At 38.5% G+C, this 18001-nt stretch overlaps 5 protein-coding genes across 5 annotated transcripts; 3 read left to right on the top strand and 2 right to left on the bottom strand.

Moving 5' to 3' along the window:
* Positions 1-6380: 6380 nt before the first annotated feature.
* On the bottom strand, positions 6381-6758 carry LOC144450689 (histone H2A-like). The gene has a single exon (XM_078141349.1). The coding sequence runs from the start codon at positions 6756-6758 to the stop codon at positions 6381-6383; it is 378 nt and encodes a 125-aa protein (XP_077997475.1).
* A 336-nt stretch (positions 6759-7094) lies between these two features.
* LOC144450758 (histone H2B-like) lies at positions 7095-7469 on the top strand. The gene has a single exon (XM_078141468.1). It carries the CDS (start codon positions 7095-7097, stop codon positions 7467-7469), a length of 375 nt encoding a protein of 124 aa, XP_077997594.1.
* A 1223-nt stretch (positions 7470-8692) lies between these two features.
* On the bottom strand, positions 8693-9054 carry LOC144450822 (histone H4). Its single transcript, XM_078141559.1, has one exon. The coding sequence runs from the start codon at positions 9052-9054 to the stop codon at positions 8743-8745; it is 312 nt and encodes a 103-aa protein (XP_077997685.1). The 3' UTR covers positions 8693-8742.
* A 4223-nt stretch (positions 9055-13277) lies between these two features.
* Positions 13278-14138, top strand: LOC144450948 (glycine N-acyltransferase-like). Its single transcript, XM_078141707.1, has one exon. The coding sequence runs from the start codon at positions 13278-13280 to the stop codon at positions 14136-14138; it is 861 nt and encodes a 286-aa protein (XP_077997833.1).
* Positions 14139-16807: 2669 nt separating this feature from the next.
* LOC144450946 (glycine N-acyltransferase-like) lies at positions 16808-17545 on the top strand. Its single transcript, XM_078141706.1, has one exon. The coding sequence runs from the start codon at positions 16808-16810 to the stop codon at positions 17543-17545; it is 738 nt and encodes a 245-aa protein (XP_077997832.1).
* The last annotated feature ends 456 nt before the right edge of the window (positions 17546-18001 follow it).

The raw sequence follows: 18001 nt of genomic DNA, 5'->3' as shown, positions 1-18001 counted from the left end.
TGAATCTCAAATGAAATAATATCAAAAGCGTTGACAAATGAAAAATAGATATTCCCTATTATAGTGTGCAAACACAAAGGAAACGTGCTTAAATCTGTTTTAATGCATCGTTAAGGGAAGTGTGTTCAGCTAGTCTATTTGTATTTCAATTTCACCTGAGATTTTAACAATATATCATTTCTCAGATCAATAACTGTCGTTAATATGACATACGTGACAAATATTGCTATCACGTTAGTAATCGTTCATCAGCAAAGATCCGAATCCTGTATTAAAAATATAAAAACACTTCCTTGTAGTTCAACTCCCCCTAATTTATTCAATTTGAATGTCTTAAAAATAATGGAATGACCCGAGAATCTATTAAGGCAATGTGTCTCTTACAATGCAAGTACCCTTTTGGCTTTAACGAAAAGCATATATCATTTTGATTATCATCGCCTTCGGTATTTGAATAAGAGAATGTAGGTAATAGTAACTGACCGTAGATTACTGGATGTACAATTCTTCACCTTCACCTGACTTGTTTTGAGTGCTAGTCGTTCACTGATTGGTCATTGATTGCTAGTCGTTCACTGATTGGTCGTTGATTGCTAGTCGTTCACTGATTGGTCGTTGATCGCTAGCCGTTCACTGATTGGTCGTTGATTAGTTTAAATGTCACACACCTACTGTATTCAATCAGACGGTTAAAGGTGATTTGTGTGAAATGTAATTAGGGTGAGGTTTTTTTTTTTTTTGTTTCTCATCTCCAATGGAATAGTCAGGCGGGTCGGGCGGGCGAAATAAAAAAAAAAGGGGGGCAAGAAAAAAAAATGTATTTTTTCAGTTCTATTCTCTGTCCTTTCTGTCCTGTTAGTCTCTATACAACATCATTTCTCTTCTCTTTATTGAATTCCTTGTTACAAGTCTCTTTCCTTCATTTTAGCAAGGTTGACAAGTCTGTAGAACAACTTTGTAAGAAGATGATTAAATACTTATCATCCTGATGGGTGTATATCTGTAGCCATGAACTATTGTGTGATTTTATCAGGAGTACAAATACATTCGTCCTATTAATCAAAGTGGCATTGCCATCGCTAACAATGTTTTCAAGTTATCCAATTTGAACTTTAGTATGTAACTTTTTGAAACACTTACGTGATTGTCATCAGTGTGCTAGATGAATTTTCATTTATATAAACCATTACTTCTATGAAACATTTTTCTCCAGTGTGAACTTTTCAAAATAATCCACCAGATAACATGTAAACATTTCTAGAACTCAGAACCCCTTTGGGATTTACTGTTTAAAAGTAATTAAAAGTAATAATGTAAACATCGGAATGTCTTCAAAGGTCATGCATGTCATGGGTCATGAAATGCTATGGAGTCGGTCATTTCCCTGATAATACAACTGATTTAAAGCTAAAAACTGGTCAAGAAATTAGGAATGCAGTATGACTTTTACCAATTTTAAGCATAATTTTGAAAATGATGGAAATATTCTGAGCTATTATTACATTGCAGCAAAATGTACCGTGTGACAGTATTAATTTTGAGCCCTGTCCCTCATCAAACCTCAACGGCTTCTGCCATGATGAAGGACACATGCTGCTCTGACGTAACAAAGGGGTTGGGTGGGTGGGTGGGTGAGAGGGGGGGGGGTTAGACGGTGGTGTTCTGCCAAGGTTTCCAACAAGTGGGGACACAGGCCCCTTGGTTCCAAAAAGTGGTGTCATTTGACAGGGAGTGGGGTCAATTATTATTGTCTATGAAATATTCATATAAATTATCTCAGACCACTATAGAGATACTGTGGTCTGAGATATTCCATTACGTATAGACCATTACCTAACTACATAAAAAAATTCCATTCATAATAACAGTTCCCATTAAGCTATTTTTTGTGTGTGTGTGTATGTGTGTGTATGTATGTTTGTTTGTTTGTGTGTGTGTGTGTGTGTGTGTGTGTGTGTGTGTGTGTGTGTGTGTGTGTGTGTGTGTGTGTGTGTGTGTTATGTATGATAGTATGGACCGATGGATGGATACGTGTATTGATAATGTATCGGCAGAATAGAGATAGATAGATGGATAGGTTATAAATGGTGTTAATAAGGATAGCTATGGCATCGATGGGAATACTAATGGTCTATCGATCAATGAATGGTTAGTTGCAATACACATATTATGTAATGATGGACTTAGCCAATATAGACAATTCTAAAATATAACTAACACGATACACGAATTTATAATAGAAACTCACAACGCAATGTTAGTGAAAGATGTCACTCTAGTAGTCGTGATATCCATAATTACATTCTGATAGAAACATATAAATGTTTTGTTTACCAACCCACAAGTGAAGTATTGAATATTAACACGATCCCAATTATAAGGCAAACATTGTACACGACCTTATTAGGAAACAACACAGGTAGTGTAGAATATTAATTGTAAATTGTGAATATATATATCGTCCCCAGTCTACAGATTCAGTAACGTGCAACGATTATCAAAGACAGTCCCCACACTAACAGTGTTATTATGGTTTTGAGGACAGAGGATGTATGGTGGAACGGCCTGACTTTAGGAAGGAACGTAAGCCGTAAGCCTTAAAAGTTTATCATAATACCCCATGTAGCGGCACGAAAACAGCATTTTAAACACATAACCACATACAACGATTGTAACACATTATTTTATGCGCAAAATGTAAAGATATATATAGAGAAAAACTCCGAGCTAAATCACTGAGCGAACTGATATTTAGGCAAAGTGTGCCAGAGTGATCATACGGAAAGTTATTCGTGTTCGATCCGCGACTCTCTATTGAATAATACATTGACAGAGATACGGGCTATATGTATAATCAAAGTTATGATATACAAATGTAATCCTTTCTTCGATTTCTTTTCTTTACAACTTTGGTATCTTATTCTACAGACACGGTATGGTGTATTTCACTAATTGGAGTGGTGTGTATGAAATGAACTGTGCATAATATGGTACGAATACTTACATGACCTTTACGCATGTTACGTGACAATGCTTAAAACACCTCGCGCGCACACGCACGCACGCAAGCACGCGCACACATTCATATATGTCATTGGAGCGATTCAATGGTTTTGAAATAGACAGAAAATTCTATTATTGCCATTTCAATTAAAGGTCGTCATTTCACTAAATTGATAACGACATTTAACACTAGCACGTTGCCTTGGCAACGTGTACCAATCGCTTGAAATGTAATTCCGACACAGTTGTCTCTCCGGTCGTTTATTCTATCATTTCGTTGGCTTATATTCAACTGCCACTGTACCCATAATGACGGCTTATTTTTGGCGTGTCTATCATTACTATACAACGGCTCTAGTGAATTCGTCGAAGTCGGATAGCTTCTTTAAAAGCGCACAATAGTTAATGTACTTTTTATGGTGCAATCAACCTTCTTTTAACACTGCCTTTTATGTGTATACTGACTTCAAAACATATATAAGTAGATTCGAAAAAAGGCAACCTCAACAAGAGACCGGATTTGATATGAGCAAACGTCATGCCCTATTTACATCAATTCTTTCATCAACACAGTTCGAGTGATGGAAACTATGGTTTCTATCGATTAATGTAACTTCCATTTAAGCATCTAACATCGGAAACATTTATTATCCTTTACAAATATGAAGGAACTGTTAATTGCCAAGGGAATATGCTAGGTCCCTTTCAAAGTCCTGACTCTAAAAATCTCATTATTCTATGGCTAATCTAATTTTAGTGTTTTAATGTATACATAAATATGATAAAAAAGCCATTTGCACTCTTCCATAAACTAAGAACTCAGTACGATGGATTGAATGATGTCTTACTAGGCTTTATACTTTGAGGTTGTCTGTTCGCAGTTAAATTCGCGTGGTGTTATTATAAACGCGTATCGGTCAATGAATGACAGTCAGTCAGTCAGTCAGTCAGTCAGTCAGTCAGTCAGTCAGTCAGTCAGTCAGTCAGTCAGTCAGCCAGCCAGCCAGCCAGCCAGTCAGCCAGCCAGTCAACCAGTCAGTCAGTCAGTCAGTCAGTCAGTCAGTCAGAAATATTATAAATGGCAGCAATTCGCACGAAACAGAGAAACTATATGCATTGATGTACAATGTACTACTGATGTATGGTGTTAGAAGAGTCAACGAACTTTTGGGTCACCCTTTTTATAGAGAAGAAATTCAAAGCGAGCTCACGGTTTAAATTACACTCTTTTTTCCCTAACGAAGTTGTATACAATATAGATGTAGTAAATTCAACTATTTCTATGATAGCATATACAGGATTGGTTGATGCTGCCTCGTTATGTGCTACGGATATTTGACCAATCACTGTCTGATTCAATGGAGCAATTTGATTATAAATTGTCAGCCAGTAATCAAAGATCCGACAGATGATTTCAATTCATGGCCCCTTGTTATATTTTTCAAATCATATTTCAGGATATTGAACTTTAGGTTGAAAACAAGACAAACTGTGGGAAGACCACATAAAAATATCTGTGTACAATCATTAATATCATTGTGAGACATTAAGAGTAAATTTAGAAACAGTTTTCAGGTGATCCAAATAATATACTTAGTCTATTTGTAGAGAAATCAGCGAGGAGCTTACAGAAAAATGTTACACGTGGCCTGCAAATGATCTCGAAAAAATTCAAATCAAACAAAACACACGTGCACACACCCCTCCCCCGGGGAAGGGGGTGTTGGTTGGTACTCGGATAATCTTAGACAGCTAGGGGTGTGCTACCCAGGTTCGAAACGTCTACCCTTTTCTGATTTATGGGTGGTTTTTTTTCGACGATAAGGGGGCCCGTTTGTTAGAAAGATAGAAAGCTCTTGCTAACGTACAGTACAGATGTGCGTTGATGTCCTTGAATCTAGCGATTAATATTCTCACATTAGCATATGTTTATAAAACCAGTTTTACGCGTAAAAATAAAAAAAATAGTCTTCTTTATGGTTTGTTGTCGATAATGGATTTGGATAATGGATGGTTTGTTGTGGATAATGACGTCATAAAATCCTCCCATCATGTAGATTACCCGAGCGCCACCAACGGCAACAGTGTATAATCCTGTTGAAAGTACATCGTCCCTTGACCGGAATGTGTGTTTTTCTAAAGTCTCAAATTCTTCGAATGTTTGAGTTTATTTACTTTTATTACAGGGAAATGGTCTCAACTGTTCTTATTAATTTCTCATATACTAGTAGTCTACGTTCCGATTACAATATTACGTAAAATATTGTAGTGGACATACTGACAGTTAATTAACTTCGGACCGCTTTATATTGATCTATTACAACTCTATACTTAGACTGTCAACAATCGTTCGTGCCTTTTTATAGTCGTCGCATCGCTCGCTCCGATCTGGAGGAATATTATAACCGAGTACTGATTGAACAGCGAGTGCCAGAGGCACTTGTGGGTATCACTCCAGCAGAAATGTTGCTAATCTCTCACACCTCCTATTTCCTTTGTCTACACCACTTGTTAATCAAACGTCACTACCAGCGGCGCCTGGGACCATTTTTACATATGACTGACTGACTGACTGACTGACTGTATGTATGTATGTATGTATGTATGTATGTATGTATGTATGGAGGTGGAGAACTTGTGATGACTCACTGGCAAGTAATCACCAAAATATAAACATTCCCTGTATCTGAGTATTTCACACGCAAATGCCGCATATTTGAATAATCCTGAATGACACACAATATATTATATATATATAAAGCAGCTGTTTGCAGGGGAATGTGTCTCATTTGGAGAGGTTGTTTAATTCTATGAAACAGACTGATTTTCAACTAATTTGTGTATCAATTTACCATCCTATAACATTCACAAACAATTTGTACATGATACATGACTTGTGTGGTTCTCGAAGCACTGAAAAAATGCTGAAAACAAGACCCAGAAGCTAGTGCTCTGTACAGCAGTTTGAATTTCCCGCATTTGCGTAGATTAGCCATAATCCTTTATATAGGGCAGTTCTGTTCCATTTTATTATATCCCCAAATTTTCCTGTGTTGACTTACACCATGGATGTATCCATGCTTACATTAGGGTCTATGATGTATGTAAGCACGTACGCACGTATGTATGTACGCACGTATGTATGTATGTATGTATGTGTATGTAATTGTGTGTATGTATGTATGTATGTATGTATGTATGTATGTATGTATGTGTATGTAATTGTGTGTATGTATGTATGTATGTATGTATGTATGTATGTATGTATGTATGTATGTATGTATGTATGTAGTTGCTTGGTAATGGGTAGTTCTCTTTTTGGAGGATGTGGTGGCCCTGAAAAGGACCGTTTTGTTTGTGTATGCCTGGCATACGATTTACTTGGATTTGGCTTGGGTCTTCTTGGGCAAGAGTACTGCCTGGATGTTTGGCAATACACCACCCTGGGCGATGGTGACACCTCCTAGAAGTTTGTTCAATTCTTCGTCATTACGGACAGCCAACTGCAAGTGACGAGGGATGATTCTCGTCTTCTTGTTGTCACGGGCGGCGTTTCCTGCCAACTCAAGGATTTCAGCGGCCAAGTATTCGAGAACGGCAGCCATGTAGACTGGGGCACCAGCACCAACACGCTTAGCGTAGTTGCCCTTACGCAGGAAACGGTGCACACGGCCGACTGGGAACTGTAAACCAGCACGGCTGGAACGGCTCTTTGCCTTACCCTTTGCTTTGCCTCCTTTACCACGTCCAGACATTTTCGTTTGCTAGATAATACAGTACGTTAACAACATACAATGATGATTACTGACCAACATGTCTGTATTTATAGGTTTTGATAGGATTCTGTCTGCAGTCAATTTTGACCAATCAAAAGACAGACAGGAAAATAGAGAACCAATCAATGACAAGCAGCTTCCATTGAATTTAACATATATGTCTAGACAATGCAAATAAAAGACATAAGCCACGCTTCACTGGCTTTCTGCCCTTTCCCGCTCTGTATCTAGGATCCCTCATTTACATATCCTAGGATATAAATTAAAGAGAACTGCCGTTGTGTTGTTATTCTGAACCATCACTCGACGTTCATAATGCCTCCCAAAGGAAGTGGAAAAGCCGTAAAGAAGGCCGGTAAGGCCCCACCAGCTGCCCGTAGTGGTGACAAGAAGAAGAGAAAGAGACGAAGGAAGGAAAGCTATGGTATCTACATCTACAAAGTCATGAAGCAGGTTCACCCAGACACTGGTATCTCCTCCAAAGCCATGTCTATCATGAACAGCTTCGTCAACGACATCTTCGAGCGTATTGCCGCTGAAGCTTCCCGTCTTGCCCACTACAACAAGAGATCCACCATCACTAGCAGAGAAATCCAGACTGCTGTACGTCTCTTGCTGCCCGGTGAGCTTGCCAAGCACGCCGTCAGTGAGGGTACCAAAGCCGTCACCAAGTACACCAGTTCTAAGTAAATCGTATGCCAAAACATACACAAACCAAACGGTCCTTTTCAGGACCACCACATCCTCCAAAAAGAGAACTACCTGCCTGACAAAATCACGAATGTACAATATATTGAGACATAATATATCAAGTCCGTAATCATGGACAACGTTTCCTTGGTAACGTAATAGAATGACGACGGGGAAAAGACAAAAGGCTACAATTAGTATTTGAAATGAAAGCAGAACGGCATATTGTGCCTCATTGTCCTGTCAGTGGAGGCAGTGATTAAAACTAAATCACAGACAGGGAGGCTGTGAGACAGACATGCATTCCTGTAATTACTAGTAATCAATAATCGTTATACAAATGGGACAGTACATACTAGTAAGTTTAAATTGCGACATGGCCAAAGAACTGTTCTTTGTTTATATTATGTCTCCTAATGAGATGTATTGTCTCTCTTTTGTTATTCATCTGTGACACCGATTCACACTAGTTTCAGCTTTTCACCATTAACGTAGGTACTTCGCGGTGGAGAGGGAACCCATAATGTCAGTTAGGATAGCGAAAAGTGTAAATAGCGACAGTCCTTGAAGTCAACGAGAATATAAGAAACATATACATGTAAAATGTGCACAAACGGGGTTAAAAATGAAGAAGCTATGAAACTTGTCAACATGCATATGTGCTGTGTGAGCGAAATATTTACCCCCCCCCCCCCTCCCCCATGTATATCCAGAATATTAAAAGTCAGTGTCTGTACATCGAGTGGTGTCTCATCTCCCCCTTAGGACTACTAACGGTCTGAGTCTCCATATACCCCGTTTCATGGTTGTACTATGACTAGTGAGTGAGGCAAGAATTGTTTTTTTCGTTTTCTTCAAATAGCATTGGTCAAAAGATTCTATAAAAGCAATCACTAAGCTTGTACCACAAACCTCAGAAAACAAACAGAACTAGCTCGCTCTACTTCAACTGACGGCTGGGATCTACAGTTTTTAGTTAGTACGAAACTTCGTACGGTAGTGAGCTCCTTTTCTCTAGATGCAATAATTATAACTTTGTTTTATTTGCAATACTTTAATTATTTTTATTATTTTGTGTTTATTTGTTAAAACGGCATTCAGATTTACAAGAAATACCTAACCACACAATTTAGCACATGTAACATGCATTATCAATATCATTCATACCACACAATATGTACTACTACTAGTACTAGGCTGGTAGTTCTCTTTTTGGAGGATGTGGCGGCCCTGAAAAGGGCCGTTTGGTTTGGGTTTTGTTGTAGTTGGAAATCTAACCACCAAATCCGTACAGAGTACGGCCTTGGCGTTTCAGAGCATAGACGACATCCATGGCGGTGACGGTCTTTCTCTTGGCATGCTCGGTGTAGGTGACGGCATCACGGATGACGTTCTCCAAGAATACCTTCAGTACACCACGAGTTTCTTCGTAGATGAGACCAGAGATACGCTTGACACCACCACGACGGGCCAAACGACGGATAGCGGGCTTGGTGATACCCTGGATGTTATCACGAAGAACTTTACGATGACGCTTGGCGCCTCCCTTTCCTAGACCTTTGCCTCCTTTACCGCGTCCAGACATTTTTGAAGTTAATTCAAATGAATAAGATACCCCAACGTGTGGGACGATAGCTTATATAGCCTGTTTGCGAACGTAATCACGGACTGTACTGTATACAATAATATTTGCATATGAAAAGAAGCTTTTCGACAATCATTGGTTGCGGTGATACAATACGACACATGATTGGTTGTGGCTATGCTGGATTAGAACCAATCGTGTTAGCTATTTCTATACTACGTCTAATTATTATGTGTACGCCTGGATCTCAATTTTGCTCTAAGCTCGAAAAAAGCCATACTATTACCAGTTCATGATTCTCAATGTTCCTTTTCAAGTTTTCTTTTTACAGTAACATTTCAAATTTTCAGAGTTACTTTTGAAAGGTAGAAGGGAACTTGTTTTTTTGATGTTTTATTTTAAAGTTTTGTACCGTTCGATCTCGAGGAAGTGTGTACTCTGAGGTTTGTGAGAATGTAAATGGGATGGATGATTTTTGAAGCTGCAATAAGCTTCCTGGAAAGTTGTTTTTTTAAATATTTTTTTTTATTTTAGGTTTTATTAGGTACAATAACTAACTAATGCTATTGTACACCGTGAACAGAACTGCATCACCCGTGGCTAAACATACTTTTTGTAGCTGTTTGTACACGATAAATAAATGGGTCGGTAGCCTCAGTAATTGTATCATGACACCCCTACTACATGATGGCACATACAATATTCAAACAAGCGTATATCATGGAGGTATAAACCTCCTTGCTTATACATTATACTTCATAAAGTAAGCGTGAACTGTTCAAGTAGAAACTAGAGACAAATATACGTGCAATGTGTTAGTATATACTTCAATAGGGCTGCGCTTACGTGGACAGAAAACTACGATAATATAGATAGACTTTGAACCCCCCCCCCCCCCCCCCGAACTATGACCCGGTTTCGACATGGGCGTGTATATTGCATCAGACACTGAAGTCGTCAGAATTTGAACCGTTTTCATGATTATTCCACAACCATATCTTACTAACTAGCCATCATACTTTGAGCTAACTAATCTAAACAACCTAATTACTCGTCACGTAAGTTTCGTCGATTGCACTGAAGCTGACCAACGTAAGGTGAGTATATGACTTATGTGTTCAGTATAAAATCTACTGAATGCTACTATGATCCATCACTAAATTGGAACATAAGGTTTAAATAGACCTTTCACCAACCAGGTCTATGGTTCAACAGTGGTTTTTACATTCCTTTATGTATACAGACTAGACAGACATCGAAAGACACGTATTATTTTTATCGTATTATATCCTGACCTATTTTCACACAAAGACAAGACTTCCATCAAGAAATCAACTAGCCTTGAACTGACTGAACTGAGCACATGCTGAATGCACGTACCTCGTGCAAAGCGACAGCTAGCACATTTAGTTTTAATAGCGACTGTTTGGTTTACGGCACGTCACGTGTATCAAGTCATTTAGATTTAGGAATGAGAGCAGAGTTGTTTACTGTGCGCATACTTGGGTTGCCAGAAAACAATCCTCAATGGTACAATAAACAAGGAAAAGATCCTTAGGGACCGGACAGAATTTACGGCAGGGGGTGGGCCTGGGGAGAAATTATCTCTGACTTGGTTTTTTTCCTGGCCCCCCCCATCCACTGTGACCAAAATTTCACAGCCCCCCCCTTTCAAAAGTATAAAAATTTCATGGCCCCCCCCCCAAAAAAAAAAAAGAGAAAAAAAGTGCACAAAATCCTGCCCCTACAATAACTAAAAAGAGTACAAATTTCTTTGTTACTGTAGCACAACTGTAATATTTCTTTTGGTACTACTATTATGTTACTATTTCAGCCCAAACAACTTAGTAGTTGTAGAGGAAGTTTTTTAGAAAAAAAAACAAAACATTTTGACTATACATGTAATCATACACATGTGGTATAATCTTGTTTATTTCCCAACTAGACACCATAAGTAGTCATCACTTAATACCAAGGCATTTGATGTGGTGGTTTTAACTGTCATTCACTGATACATACACAGAAACACAGACACAGAGTAAACACACATTCACATGCGTGATTTGTGGAAAAACTGTAGTGGGGACATTTGTGGGGAGTATCTAAGGACATCACATCACCTACATAGTGTATTCAAATATCTATTTATACTCATAATACAATAACTATCTAATGTCAGACATTTGTGATGTCATGAAGTGCTAGCAAACTAAGGATTTTATGCACACTGAGGTCTGACAAATATAGCTTTCACTTTCCTACACCAAATGCATTACCAATACACTTGTAAATGTAAGACATTTGTGACTTCATGAAAGTGCAAAGAAATTCAGAATGTTGTGGAATACTTAGATGTAATCAATATGCTTTCAGTTCCAAAACCATACATATTTAAACCTATAGTGTCAGGCATTTGTGTCTTCATGATGGGGACAGCAAATTCAGAATTGTATTCAATACACTGTACAGTGATCAGATGAGTATTACTCACAGTTTTCTAAACTATTCACATTAAGCTTGAAGTGCAGTGTCAATGATGAATAGCCTTTGCAATACAATCCCTTTATTCATAATCTTGAATTTATATAAAGGCAAGTTTCCATGATCCAGCCAGTCTACCTGATCTAGTTTGAACAATAAGGGAACCATCCTGGTCTTTTTGATGGCTAGACTCATTTTATTCGCTGTCACTCTCACTGTCACTGTCACTAGTACTTGATGTATCGGTGTCACTATCACTACGAATTTCTTCTAAAACAATATCTCCTTCTTCACTGTCACACAGTTTCTCTTCACTTTCATCACCTGTGTTCTTTTCAATCACTGACTTCTGTTGCTCTCTTGACGTTCTTCTTAACACATCACATGTAACAGCTTTCAACTTGTCATCCTTCCTACCATGTATGTTTAGTTGCTGATATTTCAAGTACTTGTCTAATTCAGCAACCTGAAGAGAGCTTAACTTTCCATGCACAACTAAGTCAAGCCAATTATAGTCCTGGTACGGCTTGATTTTCTTCTTCTTTTTCTGACTTAACCTTGTACGCATTCTCATTTCTTGAAAATTCTTTAGGTTTTGCAGGTGTTGAACATATGCTTCAATATGTTTACAATCAACATAAAATAATTTTGAAAATTCTTCCACCTGTTATTTGGTTGTCAATTCACCCTTTCTGAATTTCCTTGTGATATTTGACCTGGGTTGCCAGTCATCTGCCTCTCTCTGCTTTCCTTCACTGTCAACAGTTGGACACTTATGAACTGGAAGATAGTGCATTGGACTGTCCGGGTCTGGTACAGGTTGTGGAATTCTTACCATCTCTGGTCCCAACCATGTATATTGACTAGAGTATTCATATACCTCTCCATTGCTTTAGTGCAAAGTCACTGATGAAAAAACACTTAACACCACGCAGACATCTAAATGCTTTACAATATTTAGTACAGATAGATGCATTTGATGATGCTGAGGAGGGAAATAGTTTAATTTCACTGGTTTTAGATAGAAAGAAAGACAAGTCTTGCCTCACATCTTCAGACTCTAGTGAGTCTGAGAGTGAAACTCAAGAATAGTGTCAAGAAAAGAAATAAAACACCTATCTAAATTAATCTGGCCAGACGTTTTTGTGTTTACATTTTTCACCAAAAGGTCACTTTTTACATACATTACAGGTCCTATGCTAGTATATTACCATATATATATAACTTGGAGTATATAAGTGTAATTCAGGGTGTATCAAATTAATCTTGAGTAGTGTTTTTATGCTTCACTAAATAGGTACATACAAACGTACACATTTCCATTTTAATACATAAATGAAAGTGTAGACATTCAATATTAAAGGCGATATCAAGTGCTATCTCATGCAATGCTAAATTTTCTAACATATTAATTTTTTTCAATGACAAAATATTTCGCGGCCCCCCCCCTTTCAAACCATGAGAATTTTCATGGCCCCCCCTTCAAGCCTCCCATTTTTTTCATGGCCCCCCCAATTTCTCCCCAGGCCCCCCCCCTGCCGTAAATTCTGTCCGGTCCCTTAGTTAGTCTCGGCTTGAAGTGATTATACTGACTAATTACTCCAAGGTCTTGGCTACTCAGACTCTCACCGCTGGGGGCTCTCTCATAGGCAGAGCCCCCAGCGGTGAGAGTTTGGGTAAAAACAAATCCATAGGTCTGATTTAGTATGTGTTAGATAATGCAATTTATTTCATTGTAGGACATGGCATATCAAATCAACACAACTAAAATTCCACTCTTGTTGAAGGCGTTGACAAAATGGCTACCGGCCTGCCTCCCTGTTTACCAGATGATCAAACGTTACAACAACAACGTTAACACCTGGCCAGGTGTGACCATCTACAATGACAGTGATGACATGGAGAAAATAACAACTGTACTGTGCTTTGCTGGTGATTATGAAAACAAACTTACAGGCAAAACATACTATTTCTATAGTGTAGATGACAACAGGTTGAAATTTCTGATAAATGATGTTGTAGATTGGACCAATGATCTTATTCAGTTTAAAATGACGAACGTCTCACAAATGGAGGTGGTTCAGCAAGTTGGCGAGAATCACAAAAGATATTTACATGGCCCCAAGTCATTGGGTTGTTGTATCTACACTGGGTATGATCAACAAAGATTACTTCAATTTGTCTCCAAGCCTCTACCTGACGGATTTCAACTTAGACCACTACAGGAAGAACATGCATCATTAGTACAGAGTATATGGTCATACACAGATCCTATGCCGTCTATAAAACACTTTATTAACCTGACTCAGCACTTGCCAAACCTTGCCATCTACCATGGTACACAGGTAGTTTCATGGGCTGTTGTGAAAGCGTCTGGTGATATAGGTCACACATTTACCCTCCCTGAATACAGAGGGAGAGGTTTTTCCAGCATAATTACAGCAAATCTTGCGATGAAGTTACTTGAAGCTGGAAATACACCCTATGTAGCTGTTGAAACTACTAACACAGAATCTGCACACATGCATGAAAAGTTAGGTTTTGTCCGACAAGATTGCCCTGAGATCTACTACTATTTCTTTTCTCCAGACACCCCTGAGTAAAAAGGTCTATAATTTTTCCATGTATCGGGTGCAGCCAATGAAGCTGTTCATGTAAAAAGCTATTTCTACATGATTATTTTTAGTGGGAGTAGGTTTTCTTGTATTGATTGGTGGAATGAGTATTTCAGTCGGAGGTACAACTTGCATTTCAGCCAAATGAGTAACTCGAACTTGAGACCGCCCCCTTGTGGTCAAAGTTGACTTTCTTAACATCAACAAGCCTCATGCAATATTTTTGTCCAAGTTTCAAGTCTTAATCCAAATCTATCAATCCTAATCTTGCCTGTCTTTAAAAATATTTCTCTACCGTCAACTATATGTACAAGATTATAATAAATTTACATATTAAACTCATTCACCATTGGTTATATGAAATATATATTTTCTCTCTCACCCCCCTCCTCTCTCTCTCTCTCTCTCTCTCTCTCTCTCTCTCTCTCTCTCTCTCTCTCTCTCTCTCTCTCTCTCTCTCTCTCTCTCTCTCTCTCTCTCTCTCTCTCTCTCTCTCTCTCTCTCTCTCTCTCTCTCTCTCTCTCCCCCTTCCCCCATTTCTCTCTTACAAATTGAAACTTAGAATCAGTAGAAAATTAGGGGTCTGAATTTTAATGTAGTCAACTGAAAGAGAAAGAGAGTATACATAACAGATGAAAATGAAGTCTAATAGATGTACAACTAAATGAGGAATTGAACCTGGCATTATAGAACTCAACAAATACAGACAATATAACAAAACATACTAAGTCTATTTCAGTAAACAGTTCCGTGAATAGTTCCACTATGTACAAGACATAACAAAGGTCAAATCTATATGCAACTGCAATACACCGTAAAAAACTACTAATCTCATTGTCCGGTAGGTGTGTGTATACATGTCAATGTAAAATTAACTATCATGATCATTGCCTAGACCACTGATCAACCATAGACAGTGGAGGGGAGAATATAGACTGTGTATGTAACTAAGTTACTTGTGAGATGCTTCGATCGCGTAGTTACTCACTCATCAACCTCCTCTCTCCCAAGGGTTGAGCGATGTGGTATGGCGCACGCGCCCCGTCACGGCGTACTTTAATATACCATAGACCCTCCTCCAACCAATAACACAGAGACCATATGAAAAACAATGGAAAACATAACTACCTGAACTAGACAGTCACATATGAAACAAATATATATATATAAATATTTTCAAAAATCTACCTACCCGACCTATTCCAAAATTAAGCGTAATCGGAACCACACAAATTTTTTTGGTTAGGCCTAACAGTGATAAAAACGAAGACACACCTTACAGACTAAAAAGGAAAACATAAACAACTCATCACTAAATATTTACAGTCCTACGGAAATATTGCACATGACAGATCAAAACAGGGTCTGATAAAAAGTTGGATGCAATAAAAACCCTTAAAACGTCTGATTGCTTCTAGTATGAAAGATTTCGCATAACGACACGTGCCGCGTGCCAGCGGCCGGTAGCCTCAGTAATTGTATCATGACACCCCTGCTACATGACGGCAGGCTTATAAAATATTAAAACAAGCGTATATCATGGAGGTATAAACCTCCTTGCTTATACTGTACTTCATAAAGTAAGCATGAACTGTTCAAGTAGAAACTTGAGAGACAAAAATACGTGTAATGTATTAGTATAGGGCTGCGCTCAGTTACGTGGACAGAAAACTACGAGAGACTCTGACCCCCCCGCTCCCCGAACTATGACCCGATTTCGACATGGGCGTGTATATTGCATCAGACACTGAAGTTGTCAGAATTTGAACCGTTTTCATGATTATTCCACGACCATATCTTACTAACTAGCCATCATACTTTGAGCTAACTAATCTAAACAACCTAATTATTCGTCACGTAAGTTTCGTCGATTGCACTGAAGCTGACAAACGTAAGGTGAGTACATGTGTTCAGTATAAAATCTACTGAATGCTATCCTGGTATCCATCACTAAATTGGAACATAAGATTTGAATAGACCTTTCACCAACCAGGTCTATGGTTCAACAGTGGTTTTTACATTCATTTATGTATACACAGACAGACATCGAAAGACACGTATTATTTTTATCGTATTATATCCTGACCTATTTTCACACAAAGACAAGACTTCCATCAAGAAATCAACTAGCCTTGAACTGACTGAACTGAGCACATGCTGAATGCACGTACCTCGTGCAAAGCGACAGCTAGCACATTTAGTTTTAATAGCGACTGTTTGGTTTACGGCACGTCACGTGTATCAAGTCATTTAGATTTAGGAATGAGAGCAGAGTTGTTTACTGTGCGCATACTTGGGTTGCCAGAAAACAATCCTCAATGGTACAATAAACAAGGAAAAGATCCTTAGTTAGTCTCGGCTTGAAGTGATTATACTGACTAATTACTCCAAGGTCTTGGTTACTCAGACTCTCACCGCTGGGGGCTCTCTCATAGGCAGAGCCCCCAGCGGTGAGAGTTTGGGTAAAAACAAATCCATTGGTCTGATTTAGTATGTGTTAGATAATGCAATTTATTTCATTGTAGGACATGGCATATCAAATCAACACAACCAAAATTCCACTCTTGTTGAAGGCGTTGACAAAATGGCTACCGGCCTGCCTCCCTGTTTACCAGCTGATCAAACGTTACAACAACAATGTTAACACCTGGCCAAGTATGACCATCTACATTGACAGTGATGACATGGAGAACATACCAACTGTACTGTGCTTTGCTGGTGATTATGAAAACAAACTTACAGGCAAAACATACTATTTCTATAGTGTGGATGACAACAGGTTGAAATTTCTGATAAATGATGTTGTAGATTGGACCAATGATCTTATTCAGTTTAAAAAGATGGACATCTCACAATTAGAGGTGGTTCAGCAAGTTTGTGAGAATCACAAAAGATATTTACATGGCCCTAAGTCATTGGGTTGTTGTATGTACACTGGGTGTGACAAAGAAAAACTGCTTCAAATTGTCTCCAAGCCCCTACCTGACGGATTTCAACTTAGACCACTACAGGAAGAACATGCATCATTAGTACAGAGTATATGGTCAGACACAGATCCTATGCTGTCTATAAAACACTTTATTAACCTGACTCAGCACTTACCAAACCTTGCCATCTACCATGGTACACAGGTAGTTTCATGGGCTTTTGTGAAAGCGTCTGGTGATATAGGTCACACATTTACCCTCCCTGAATACAGACGGAGAGGCTTTTCCAGTATAATTACAGCAAATCTTGCAATAAAGTTACTTGAAGCTGGAAACACACCCTATGTATCTGTTGTAACTACTAATGAAGTATCTGCACATATGCATGAAAAGTTGGGTTTTGTAAGACAAGATTACCCCGAGATCTACTGCCATTTCTTTTCTCAGAGTCCAGACACCCCTGAGTAAAAAGGTAGATCATTTTTCCATGTATCGGGTGCAGCCAATGAAGCTGTTTGTGTACAAAGCTATTTGTACATGATTTATTGTAGTGAGAGTAGGTTTTCTTGTATTGATTAGTGGAATGAGTATTTCAGTCGTAGCTAAAACTTGCATTTCAGCAAAATGAGTAACTCGAAGACCACCCCCTGTGGTCAAAGATGACTTTCCTAACGTCAACAAGCCTCATGCAATATTTTTCAAGTTTCAAAAAGTTTCAAATCATAATCCAAATCTATCAATCCTAATCTTGCCTGTCTTTAAAATATTTCTCTATCGTCAACTATATGTACAAGATTATAATAAATTTACATATTAAACTCATTCACCATTGGTTATATGTAATATATATTTTCTCTCTCTCTCTCTCTCTCTCTCTCTCTCTCTCCCTCTCCCTCTCCCTCTCTCTCTCTCTCTCTCTCTCTC

Source organism: Glandiceps talaboti, chromosome 20 (genome assembly GCF_964340395.1).
Source record: "Glandiceps talaboti chromosome 20, keGlaTala1.1, whole genome shotgun sequence".
NCBI classification, from domain to species: Eukaryota; Metazoa; Hemichordata; class Enteropneusta; family Spengelidae; genus Glandiceps; species Glandiceps talaboti.
This window is presented reverse-complemented; position numbering and strand designations above follow the sequence as displayed.

Bases quoted from the DNA above. Each gene is read 5' to 3' on its own strand.
- LOC144450689 (XM_078141349.1), bottom strand. From the start codon at position 6,758: ATGTCTGGACGTGGTAAAGGAGGCAAAGCAAAGGGTAAGGCAAAGAGC.
- LOC144450758 (XM_078141468.1), top strand. From the start codon at position 7,095: ATGCCTCCCAAAGGAAGTGGAAAAGCCGTAAAGAAGGCCGGTAAGGCC.
- LOC144450822 (XM_078141559.1), bottom strand. From the start codon at position 9,054: ATGTCTGGACGCGGTAAAGGAGGCAAAGGTCTAGGAAAGGGAGGCGCC.
- LOC144450948 (XM_078141707.1), top strand. From the start codon at position 13,278: ATGGCATATCAAATCAACACAACTAAAATTCCACTCTTGTTGAAGGCG.
- LOC144450946 (XM_078141706.1), top strand. From the start codon at position 16,808: ATGACCATCTACATTGACAGTGATGACATGGAGAACATACCAACTGTA.